At 40.9% G+C, this 13,486-nt stretch overlaps 1 protein-coding gene across 7 annotated transcripts in view; it reads left to right on the plus strand.

Moving 5' to 3' along the window:
• The window catches only part of dclk2a (doublecortin-like kinase 2a), a 63,716-nt gene that overhangs the window by 19,473 nt on the left and 30,757 nt on the right, over window positions 1-13,486 (plus strand). For 3 of the 7 annotated variants that reach the window (XM_082537114.1, XM_082537116.1, XM_082537115.1), the window contains exons 1-2: window positions 1,079-2,117; window positions 5,983-6,320. In XM_082537114.1, the coding sequence (XP_082393240.1) occupies window positions 1,712-2,117; window positions 5,983-6,320 (744 nt within the window). In that variant the 5' untranslated portion in view covers window positions 1,079-1,711. Of the gene's footprint in view, window positions 1-1,078; window positions 2,118-5,982; window positions 6,321-13,486 lie in introns of those variants that run through there. The other 4 variants (XM_082537110.1, XM_082537111.1, XM_082537113.1 and 1 more) reach the window with 2 other exon arrangements.

Here is a 13,486-nt window from a genome sequence, read left to right on the forward strand (position 1 = left end):
TGTGCTTATGTTACTCACACCAAATTCTAACCCTACCATCCAAATGTCACAAAAAGAAATAGACACTCATCGTATCACATTTTTCAAATCTTTGAATCTTTGAATGTTTTTTTTGTTTTGTTTTTTTATGTAGAGAATAATCTCACAATTTACAGAAACACCATTACAATACTAATGCCACACACAAAGTAGCTAAAGCAGGGCTGGGTGGAATCAGTGCTATTGTGCATTAACCAACAAGCTAAGTTTAGTGCCAAAAAGTGATTTGTGATATTTCTGTGTGTGTTTTTTTTTTCGTGTATTTTATCTGCTTCTACTGGTCAACAGGATTTAAGAAGGGATTATATATACATTTATAATGAAGAAATTACCAGTTTTGCATTATTGCAGCTACTTTATAACCAATCCAGTCCTTTTTGGTCACTTAAAATATCTTTACAGAAGTATAATATTATGTTTCTTGCTATTTCTGCTCATGGCCAGATCTATCTTGAAAAAGACATTTTTTTTATACCAGATAAAAAAGCTGTGTAAAAGTCACTTTACAAAAAACAAACAAACAAACAAACAAACAAACAAAAAACAACTGGTAGGAGCATCTACCTTGTGATAGTAATGTTCTTTGTGGCTCAATATCATATAATTCATGAAAGATCACTTTTTGGCACAACCGTATGCCATAACGACACAGCTCATGAGCGCTCCCTGTAAATGGTTTAATCACTGTTATGTATCTAAGATAAAACTTAGAAACCCCAAGTTTCTTCTTGAAAAAGAAAGAAAGAAAGAAATTATATTATATTATATTATATTATGCTATTGATTTCAGCCTTTAATAAAGTGTGTCAAACACATAATGAGCGAGAATGAGCAAATGTTAATTAATGGTATCATCTGATATATATGCTGCAATTTAAATACACAAGGTTGATATATGTCTTTGGGGTTAATTGTAAATTAAAGGTAATATATAAAATACATAACTGGCGATATGTTTTTGGTAGCTGTGCTGTACTGATCTCAGGCCAGCTAAGAATGTACTTTCTCGCTCTCCGGGGGAGGGCGTGTATCATTCTTACGGTTCCTCAGTCTGAGGTCATCTGGCCGGAATGTAAAACCTCAACTTCATTGTTCGGGTCTTGAATGCATGAACGGAACAATAGACAGCATTAGGACCCGGAGATGCGGAAGGCGTCCTCCTCCTCCGTCTCATTATCCATTGATTTGACAGCCTGCGCCGACGACCAGTTAGAGGAAAGGATGCGAGGAGGAGGCGGCTTCAGTGCGGCGTGCCGAACTTTTCTAACATTTCGTGGCTGTTTGTGAGATAACAGAGATCCACTGCGATGTCTGTCAAGCACAGCTGCCGGTTTTTTGACACATTTTCAACCGGATATCTCATCTCGAGCTGACGTCTGGATTATTACTCCTGCTGTGTTTTGTTGACGGTTGATGAATCAGTTTAACGGATCGATCTGATAAGATTCAGCGGACTGAGAGGTCACATCCTGACTTTCTCTTTTTTCCCCTCTCATTTTGAAACTGTTGGTGCTGCTTAAGGTAGGCATAGCAGGCTTAAAGTGGAGACTGGAGACGCACACGTGTAGGCTGCCTTCTTCATTTGGCTCATCGATCCCTCATCTCTTTCTCTCTCTCTGTATAAAAGTTGGTTTCCTGTTTGGAGCAGCGTTCAGATAAAGTGAGAGACGACATGTCGCTAAGCAGAAGTATTGAATTTGAACACTTTGAGGAACGAGACAAGCCTCACCGGCCACCGAGGACCAATTCGGGCTCCGGGTCTCAATGTGGTTCTAGAGGTAACGGGCTGGTGCCAAGCCCCGCGCACAGTGCGCATTGTAGTTTCTACCGCACACGCACTCTCCAGTCCCTCACCTCCGAGAAAAAGGCCAGGAAGGTGCGCTTTTATCGCAATGGTGACAAGTATTTCAAAGGTTTGGTGTACGCCGTGTCTAACGACCGATTCAGATCCCTGGATGCCCTGCTCATGGAGCTCACACGGTCCCTGTCAGACAACGTCAACCTTCCGCAAGGAGTCCGGACGTTGTACACGCTGGATGGGGGCAGGAAGATCACCAGCCTGGATGAGTTAGTAGAGGGTAAGATCGATGATGGATGAAGCCTTCAACAATCACTTTGCGTGACCGCAAATGATGACAGGAGCTCAGTACTTGAGATTAGATCAACGGTGGCCTAATGTGCATCGACTCAGACATGCTGTTTATCGTTTAAAAGCTACATTTTTTTTTGCCTTGAATATTGATTAAGTTGCCTGAAAACTTACAAAGCAAATTATATTTAGAGAGTTTGCTCCTTGCCCTGCTTTTACAACATAATTGGGAAAGTTCTGACTCTGTTCCAAATATCTGCTGCACTTAAACCCATTGGATGCAGTGCAGCGATATAGATTATCGCTGTATATGCACTGACGTAACCGCCCTAACATGTTTGACCCAGTGCCATACATGCACTCAAGCATACAGACCCCTCCTCAGTAATGCTCTGTTCTGCAAAATGTGCATCGCTGCCCACTGATCTCAGCTGGACTCAAGCTCCCAGCTAACGCCTACTTTATTTGTGAGCTTTTGTGGGCGTGAAAGTGCCCTGTGTTTCACTAAATACACCCCTGCCTGGAAATGAATGAATGGATAAGTGAGTAAGTGAGTGAACGTATGTATTTTGTTGGCTTCACTGGCATTTAAAATCTTTTGCAGTTGATTGAGCTCAGCCTTGGGGCTTGTAGGATAAAATTGCCCTCCCCCATCCCCTGTCTGTCCATTTTTTTCATAAGATAAACGTGAATACTACTACAAAAAGTGGTAACAACTGTTCCTGTAATCCTTCTATATGGAGAACTGTACTCATCTTGTCAAAGAGCCCCTAGACAAATTTGGTCACTCACTGCAGAAACGAATAGAATATACTCTCCTACCTACTCCTTCTTCCCTGTGCTGTTTACTCTGCAGGGAGAGTGGCCTCTCAGTAATAAGTTAATCTTCATGTTCACTGTCTGCACTGTGACCTGACTGCAGTCCTCTATTACTGCTCCTCACACTCACTTAGGATCCACTGACCTCTTACTGAAGTTATTAATCCTATTTTCATCTCACATCTTCCTAAATTTCAGTCTGTGCTGCACTCATTTGCTTTACTCTGTCCCTCCAGAGACTGGGGAAGATTTAGGCCAGTGCCTGATCTAAATTCTGTAGCAACAGTAGTTTAACAAACTGCACCAAGGTTGTTTTGGTGCACTGACTTCACCCCTCAGTGCTACTTCAGTAGCTCACATAACCAGTGATTTTATTTCAATGGGCAGTTCATCCAAAATGACTGTTCTGGTGGTGTATGCAGAAGAATTTTGGTATTAGGACAAGTGTTTGAATGTACGAGTGCCCACATAGTGGGGAAAATAAAGCAGGTCCTTTTGTGTTGTTTTTGCTGTAGTCAACCTTGTTATTACGGTTAAATAACCCCAAAATGAATACTTAAAGAATACTTCGTTCCATTTGGCCTCCATTGATTTGATTGTATTGCTTTTCTGTCTTTTTTTTTTCTAATCTCACCAAATAGGGCCTATTATTCCAATAGGAACAAATATTCCATTTATGATTTGGTTTGAAGAGACAGGCCCTTTAAGGTGGGAATTTCAGGATATGATAATGCCCTGGGTCAATGGTAAGCATGTTTGTTGACTGCTTAATTTCTCCTTGAGCCGCTCAGATTGCAGGTGGGCCATATTGTCGATTTTTACACACCCATCTAATGGACAAAGAGAGCAAACATTACTGCACAGCTCAGCAGTCTGCATCCATTGATTGAGGCTTGCTGGGGCTCTTTTGTGTGAAAACCCAATCAGGCGCCATTCACATGTGCACCTCGTATGACTAGATGGGATTACAGAGCCAACCAGTCGACTCGAACTGCTGTGCTTGTGGAAAACAACCGCTATAGCCAATCCTGAAATGGGTTTAGAAGGAGCTTTGCAGGTTACAGTGGGTCTCCGTAGCATGCTGACAAAGGGAATTCTAGTCGGGGCAATAACAAGTTTGGGCACCAGAGGGTCTTTATTTGAACCTCATGGGGAAATTAAACCTTTTAATGGTCGGTGTTCAAATTGGCTTGTGATACTAAAGCATTTGAGCCTTAGGGAAAATATTTTGTATTTTACAGCAGAGAGAAATGGCTGAAAGAGTTTTAAATCATGACTTAGAAACAGTTCTTTACTGATAATACACACCTCTCATGACAGACGTGTGCTACATGTTTCTGTAAAATGTGACAATATGAACCCTTTAGGATGATAGAAACAATGTAAATGTAAAATGTAAAAACGCAAATTGACAGTTGAAATTCAAGTGTGAAGTAAAGGCCACAGTCTGATAAGGTTAAAGAAAGTTGATCTTTCTTTGTAACATTGTGAGTATAAATCGGAGAACCATGACCTCATACTTTTTGCAGTTATTATATCACTTTATTTCTTTGTGACAGCAACTCTGTTATCACAGTAATAACAGTGGCTGTTTATTGACGTCATGCTGGACTGGTGACCGCTGTGTCACCTCGTAAAAGTTGCTGGGCTGGTTAAACAGTCCGTCAGGCCTGTCCTCATCTGTTGTTCACACGAGGACAGCAGCCAGCGGCGGGTGGCTGGGGCTCCGATCACATCCCCGTGGGACGTCGGGGAATAGACCTGTCACCGCGCACCGTCTGAGGGCATGTCAGCGTTCTGTCATTTCCCTGCAGATGAACGGCAGCCTCGGTTATATATTTTGTTTCGGTGCTCAACCACAGCTCAGTCCCCTCCAGCTGTGGCCTAGCCTTTTAATTAGCCTTTGGTTAATTGCAGGCTTAATAAAACCTGGTATCCTGGGACGCGGTGTCTCAGTTGGCCTTTTTACGCTGAAGTTCAATTTGCTTGTTCTGACACAAATCCAGTAACCAAAATGTCAGTGTTGGGATTGATTTCTTATCAGCAGATGAACTGGTGAGAAAAATATGCTGAACATATCCTACAAATAAAAGTTTTCCTTTAAGTTTTGAACAAATACGTTTTTGTGGTATGTAAAGGATTACTCTTCCTGCTACTTAACTGGGATTCCCTGGACAGAGCCAGCCACTGTGGTTCTTATATTCATACACAGATGCAGCCATGAGTAATAATCTATTTCTCGGTTTCTTAGTATGTACATGCTGATTCCTAGTAACCCTGTAATTATCTAGTTTCCTAGAACAAGATTTCTTTCAAATAAAGCCGAATATCTCTCGTGAAGTTGAGCATGCAGTAAGTTGCTTCTGAGAGAGGCTTTGGTACTTGCAGACACTATTTGTCACTTTCCAGCTCTTACTCATATTTGGAACAGACCGGCAGCAGGGGAGCACAAATCCAGCACTTTCAAAACAATCTCCAGACATTCTTGATGTGGTTTTTGTTCACCCACCAAGCTCCCGTACTTATCACGACTTTCTTGTTAAGGAGAAACAGTTGCGTGCTGGGTGTTTAAACTGGAATGCTGGCTGATAAAGCAAAACGCTTTGCTTTGGAGGAAGGCCAATAAAGCAGCCCTGCAGCTGGAAGGGAGAGAGAAGAACAGCGTCACACTGTCAGTTCCTTGTTATTCACCATATGGGAGCAGTGTTTAGTAAGGCATGCTATGGTCGATGTTGTGCAACGTATGTGTCCTTTAGTGTGCAATTAATAGCAAAATAACCTCAGCCATTCTCTTTGGTAAATGTACACACAGATGTTTTTTTCCTTAAAGGTATGTGTTGATCCTAGCAAGAGCTTGCCACAGTTTCCTTATAATCCCAGAGTGATGCAGTAATGTTAATGTCAGGGTAATGATGAGGCCATCTCACCTGTTGCAGGACTTCCTCCCACTGATGACTTGAGTTCTTTACGTGGCTATTTGAGCTTTATGCGCCAGTGTTTAGCTTCTCTTTACAGCACCTCATTTCTTCCTGCAGGAGAGAGTTACGTGTGCGCCTCCAATGAACCCTTCCGACGTGTCGACTACACCAAGAACGTGAACCCCAACTGGTCAGTGGGCAGCAAGACCAGCACATCGCGCTCCCTCCCGTCTCTCTTCCCGCTGAAGAGTGAGCTGCAGAGGGAATCTAAGGACTTCATCAAACCCAAGTTAGTCACAGTCATCCGCAGCGGCGTCAAGCCCCGCAAGGCCGTTCGGATACTGCTCAATAAGAAAACTGCACACTCCTTCGAGCAGGTGCTCACCGACATCACAGACGCTATCAAGTTGGACTCTGGCGCAGTGAGGAGACTGTACACACTGGAAGGCAAGCAGGTAGGTCTGATGAATATCTATTTAACTTGCGCTACATCATGTTAAACTGCCTTTAACTGTGTGGACACCAGCTCCAGTAATTACTACACAAACTATGACCTGTTCTTGTTTTAGTTTGTGTGGTGATTTTATTTGCTACAGTTGCATAACTTAACAGCCAGAGCTAGTTAAACATATTGTTTTCAATGAGATGAAACTGGCTAATGTGCTTACGGGAACCAGATGGAGCAAAGCTGAGCTTATCTCTAAAAACCGCCGCGATTTATAGGTTTCAGCTGTGTCAGCAGTCCAGATAATTAAAGTCAGTTTAATCACCCATACATAATTCTACGCCCATATATTATTTCAACAAAGCAGTAATGGATACACTTTGGCTTTAAGGCCTTGTGCCATATCCATCAGTATGGTATCCCCACCTTGTGCTCTGGTTGTACCACATGAGACTATTTATGCTATAATGCTATCCATCTGGGGCACATGTTGAAATTCTGGTGTTCAGACATGAGGTGAGCTACAACACATGGTGGCCCCCGTGTAAAATATTTACGCTGACATCTCATCTGACCATGAACAAACTGTCATTCTCACAGAAAATATAAAAAGTACTAAATATAAAAAGTATTTGCAAGTTAACGGGGTAAGATAACGAGGTAACAAATGAGGCAATGCTAGGCAGAGGAGTATGATAAGAGTATTACACAGTGAATTTACCAATAATGAGAATATTGCACAGAGTTTCTGATCATTTGAAATATTGTACATGGCTGTGATTATTACACAGATTATTCATTGTTGTTATGATGCTGGACAAGAAGTTGTTCCCGAGTCTGTTCTTGTGATGTTTGTATTTTGTGATGCATGTTGGAAGAGTTCGTGTGAAATGTGCTCAGAGAACTAAGTCAAAGTATGTTTGTCACATGTAAGATGTTACATACATTTATAGAACACTCATCTTGTTGCATGATTCAGTGGATTTCAGGGTTGAAGTTAAGACAGAGAACCAGTCTTTGTACCTGACAATTTTCAGAGGAATGTGTTTGCTTGTAGTCTTTGTTAAGCCAGTTGACACTGACCTATGAAGCGCTATGATGTTGTGTGAAGAAGGACAGTGAGTATCTTCAGCATCTGTAAAGCACAGTGGAGAGACTCCGTCATGGTTTGGGGTTGCATTTCAGCTAGGGGTGTTGGAGAAAGGTACCATCAGATTTTGATCCACCATGCAGTACCATCTGGAAAGTGTTTAATTGGCAAGAGCTTCGTTTTTTAGTATCACAATGATTCCAAACAATCTGGCCGTCCAGTAAAAGCTTACGTGGATAGAAAAACACACAATGGAACACCAACAGTCATGGATCAGCCTCCTTCAGCCTGGAGCTCAACATTAATAAAGAACTGTGGGATCGTATTGATACAGAATAAAAGGCAGCTAACATCCAAAGACGAGCTTTGAATGTCCTTCAAGAAGCCTGGAGAACTATTCCTAAAAATTAAAGGATAGCTTGCTAAAAAAGTTCAGGGTGTGTTGCAGAATAAAGGTGTTCACACCAAATGTTGACTTTCAAGTTACTCACAATTGTACAAATTCTGTTTTTGCTATATATACTGTATTTCTCTTGTACTTACTGCACTTTTCCCCCATTTTCCTAGCAAAATTTAAAAAAAATTAGGAGGATAAAGATTTTTGTGAAATCCTGTATTTGGCCTATACTGGAATAGATTGATGCACATTTTAATCTAACAAATAATGTATCAACTCATGGTTTCATAAAATTAGTTTACTGGAATTAAGCATTTAGAAAGTGAAACCTTAATTACTGTAACTACTGAACTGATAGAGCTCTAGGAGTTTTGCATTTTTAGTGAAGCTAAACTGCATTTTATTTATTTTTAACGATCAGCTCCACTCACACAGGGATGTTGATTACAGAATTATGTCAAAGACTACAAAAATGTCAGCATGCTTTGTCCATTTTAGTACAAAATCACTAAATGAATTTCTTTGGTAACAGTTTAAGTTAAATTGAGCTTTAAAAGTGTTGGTGAGTGGGGAAAAAGAAAAATTTAACTGGGACTGAAAGTGTGACAACCAAACCAGCTGATGTTTGTTTTCTGTGAGCTGATGGGAATCTTTCTGGGCTGGACAGTCTGGACAAATTGACTCATGAGAATTGTGATCCTTATCACCTTTGACAGAGCAAGCAAAGCATCCTTTCTGTTAGGCCAGCACTGCACAGAAACACTGACTTGACAAGATTATATAATAGCATCCAGAACATTGCTGTATTTATTTACATTATTTTAGACTGAAGCCTCGCCTACCAAGCGAAAGCTCCCCAGTTTGACTCAGAGAGGAGCCACGTATCCCTTTGGGGTTGCATCAGGAAGGGGCATAAAAATCTTCCAAATCAGACATGCAGAGCTCCCTGTAGCGGATGCTCTCCAACTTAAATTCGAAGTTTCCCTCTTTGACAATGAAAAGTTTTTACAGGGATTTTTTTTTAAAAAAGGGAAAAAAGCTTCTTCATATTTGAAAACTACTTTAAAGAATTCGGTTAGCAGACTTCCCACCTAACACAGATTCCATATGTGTGACATAAAGCCTTGATATGTCTACTTCCATCCCTTGAGAGATTCCAAGTAGACCAGCCATGCAAACCAGCTGTTTATTCCAGGCTTTTTAAGCTCCAGATCAGGAGAAGCAGATATGGAGCTTTATGGAGCTTCATTTGTGCACTTCATTTGTGATCAGTGTTGAGAGCTAATGCTTTCACCAATCATTTGAAATCACAAGAGGTGGGCAGAGTGTTCAAATGATTGCTCTACCCCAAACCATGCTGATACAGTTTGCCAGAATGAGGCACTGTGTTAAAGTCCACAATGTCTGTGTAAATGTAACTTGTGGTGGAAGTGGGTGAAACTGAAATTGCCGATGTCAGTGTTGTGGGAATGGCCCGTGTGTTCAGTGGTGCTTTAAACTGAACCGTAATGTCCCAATCTATATTTATTCTAAAGGAAAACATCAAAAACAGCACCCGCAAACACTGTCTGTACCAGCAAAACCTTTACTGGGTGGACAGAGATGATGATGGCGCTGTCACAGCTTGCACAGACTATACTTACTCAAAGGTGTTTTCAAGCCTGACATTTTAGTCATGCCCACAAGTGCACTGAATATGTCATGTGGTCAAAAGTAAAAATAACAATATAATTTAGCGTTGCTCTCACTCCGAGGGGGAAAAAACCAAACGACACATCAGTCGAATATATTATTTTATCAAACTGAAGATCAGTCGCAGCCCAACATTCACGGCAGTGATTCTAATAAATCACCGATTGGCTGACTGACTAGAAAAATCTTGTTTCCCCTTTAGGTTTTTATGTTTTTCAACCATAAATAAATCATTTGTAATAGTGACTCACAACATGTACTCTGTAAGTGTTTTGAGGTTATCCATTACAGATGACACATTACACAATTTATGTTGACAAGTGTGTCGTTTAGCTTCCTTAGATATTCACCGCAGGCGTCTTAATGATCACATTGCACCAGCCTGTGGATGCAGTAGTCTTTTTATTTAGCTTCCTTTAACAGATGGTTTCTGCTCTTTGGTGGAGTATAAATCCATCCATCTGGCAAGCGCTATATATAGACGAGTTAGGTCTTTATTAAAAGTAATGTTGGTCAATTCAAAGTATTAAAACCTCCAAAGTTTGTGAGGTGCAAATATGCTATTTAGCTAATAAAATGTGGTGTTTCAGTCCCATTTATTAGTGGAAACACTGGAAATGTGTTTGTGCTGGAGCATTTGATTCTGTTTTAAAGTCATTGTTTCTTTAGTCTCTTTAAGGTTTTTCCATTGCTGTTCATTTTACTGCTGGTCTTAGTTCAGTTTTCTGACACACTGACTGTATGCAGTGAGTTGATTGCTCTAACCAGAATATTACCCAGATCATGTTGGTAATACTTGCTAGTTGGGTTTTCATAGTATTTCTCCTGGTCCTTGTGATTTCTTAGTTAACAGCTTTTATGATGATTTTCTGATGATGCCTACATCTCTCCTGGTTTGTGTACCACACAGCCTTTAAAGATTTGAATCGTCCTTGATCTGAGACTTTACAGTGGCCATTTCTTTTACACTATCTATCTATTGAAAGCCACATATCTAAAACTTCATCAGTAGAAGCTGTATTTGATTACTCTAAAGATGCATTCCAAAATGCCCAGTCCCATAAGTGTGATGGACGGATTAAAGAGTTATATTATTTTAATGCAGTCCAATTCAAGAGCATTGTAAGATACAGGCTTCTCGTGAATCCACAGTAGAAGGGTCACGGCTCTCACACAGAAACAGAAACTGAACAGTAGAACTCCCATAAAAGTTGGATTTACTGCAGCACCGTTTTAGGTTCAGTTCAGTTTAATTCAGTTTTATTTATATAGCATCAAATCCCTCGAGGCGCTTTATATCGTAAGGGAAAAACCCTACAATAATATGCGGTTGCCTAATAAACTGGCAACTGAATGTATATTAGTAGTTCATGTGAATATCTTTCTAGTCTGAACCCCATAGCCTCTATAAAAAGCACTTCTAAGGCTCCTTCCTCAGTCACTCACACACCCATAAACACACGCAAACACTCCGAATGCCTTCCAGCAGCAGCCGACCATCTGCTCCTCCAAAATCAAATCGGGGGTACCAGCCACCCGGTCTGCAGACTCCCACCCGCTGATGGACTCACACTCGCACAGAGCCCCCGCCCTGGCCACAACCGAATGATTAGACCTACAAGCTGGAAGGAAGGGTTACAGTGCAGCTGTCAGGTGTGTTTGAGGGCGTTTGTGTTCACGGATGTTTTTTCGTGAGTAAGGGGCCTTTCACAAAATGTCTCTGTCCACTCTCCCTCCTCGAGTCAAAGCTCCTCTTCAGACTGAATGTTAATTGTAGATCATGGTTATCAGGGCCAACAGAATCAGCTGCTGCTTTTGAAAGAAAACCCTGTTTTACATCTCAAAGCTGACCGGGCAGGCAGAAAATAAGATTTTCCTATTTTAATTGTCTAAACTGTCGAATCGATGCATTCATTAATTTTGGGCACAGTCCTGCAGTCCCTGAGTTTGCTTTTGTTGCGTGTAAATCATAGAGAACGTATTCAAGGGAGTTGTAGAAGAAGTAGCAAAGACAAATAAAAGTCCCTGTGACAAAATGAATGAATTGTAAACTAGAGCCTGATGCTGGACATCTTTGGGCTGATACACATTTTTAGGACTCAAACGTTGATAGATTCAGTATTCTTCATGTTCCTGAAGTATATATTGCATGTTTTGTGAGCTGTATTAAAAAGGAAAACACGATGGAGCGGTTAAATAAAGTGAAAGTTTTGTGCTTTTTGTTATTTATATGCATATATATGCCAATCATGGTTGCTCATATTATAGCCAAAGATTGAAATATAAAACAGAATTAGAAGCACAGGGCTTCGACTGTTCAAAATACTTTTCTTTCAACAGTCTCTACTACCTCTGGAGCTATGTGATGCAAGAAAGGACTGAGACGTGGTCATCTCAGGCACGCAGATCTTTAACTTTCCTGCCATGTTTTAACAAATTCGGCAGCAGCTTACTGCAAAGATGCCACTCAGCTCCACACCATCTGCTCAACTGGGATGCATACTTTGCTACATATCCTGCAGACAGAGTTTTTAAATAGCAGTAGTAGCCAAATTACTCCAAACCCCAAAGTTTTCATATCAGGACTAAGAACAAACACTATGCTGGGAGCCAACAGGAATGATTTAATTAATAGGCACTCTGCTGTCTCATGTGACGCTGGTTGCTAGTTTCTTTGTAATTTAACGGTAAAGGCAGAGAAGAAGACGACTGAATCGAAAGGCAAACGTGACCTGACCTGATCGCAGGCAGCAGACACAGCTGACCTGCACACAGAGAGCCGGTCACCTTTATGAGCTACACACAGAGAGCCAATCATGGGATGAAGTAAGTGTAAATATTAGCATTGCCAAAAACTAATACAGACCTCTTGTTGTACAGAGTTATGCTTACAGGCAGAAACTATTAAGGTAACTTCAGTCTGTTGCTGAGAAAGAGCTCAGAAAGGTAAGAAAAAGGGCTCATTATGCTGAGATGGTGTTAACCGCTGGCTGTCTTGGCTATACCCATTTCAAATGCTAAACTGTGAATAGTTAATGGAGCACAGAATGCTGTCTGATGTTATCGGCGCTATTGTGATTTTGAAAATCTAGGTCCAGTCCAGAGTTTCCCTGCCTTTCCCCGATGTAGCCTTAAACCCTTTGTGATCCTGACACATGATAAGTGAGGAAAGGCTGCCAGGGTGTGGTACAGCTATTAAAGCATTAGTGATCAATAGGTGAGAAATCCAATTTTTCCACAGGGGGAAAAAATCTTTTTTTGTTGTGAGCGAACAATCGATTACATTTTCTCTGTCATTTGCAAAGTTTCAGGGCAGATTCGGTGCCAGATTAGATTTTTTAAAAACAGAGAAGTGTGAAGTCACGACCATCTATTTTTAAAAGGTCTTAGTTCTTAAATTTGTTCAACATATTCTGAGATTTTCTTGACCACGCAAAATTCATTCTGTTATATCCAAACTATAATGTTCAAGCTGTATCTCTAAATGGCCAAGCAGATGGGCGACGGCAGCAGAAGACCACACTAGGTGCCATTCTTGTCAGCTAAGAAAGGGAAATTGAGGCTACAGTTCACACAGGTTAACCAAAACCTTGAGCCCCTTAATACCAGCCGAGCGTTATTTAAACACCACAGCCTACCTGAGTGTTGTTGCTGACCATGTCCATCCCTTTATGGCCACATGGCTGCTTCCAGCAGGGTAACGCACCATGTCACAAAGGTCAAATCATCTCAAACTGGTTTATTGAACATGACAGTGTTTCAATCCAATAACGCACATTTGGGTTGTGGTTGAACAGGAGACTCACATTATGGATGTCCAGCTGATAAACCTGCAGAATTGGTCTGATGCTTCTTAACATGGTACCAGCAAAGTGTACCTAATAAAGTGATCAGTGAGTGTATATCATTGAAATAGCCGTTGTGCTCTTGGTCTTACTGAAAGCAATATGTATGAAATTTTAATGAACAGTAATAAAAATAGCAATTTTATTTATAT

The sequence above is a fragment of the Aulonocara stuartgranti genome (assembly GCF_965226115.1).
Source record: "Aulonocara stuartgranti genome assembly, chromosome: 6".
NCBI classification, from domain to species: domain Eukaryota; kingdom Metazoa; phylum Chordata; class Actinopteri; order Cichliformes; family Cichlidae; genus Aulonocara; species Aulonocara stuartgranti.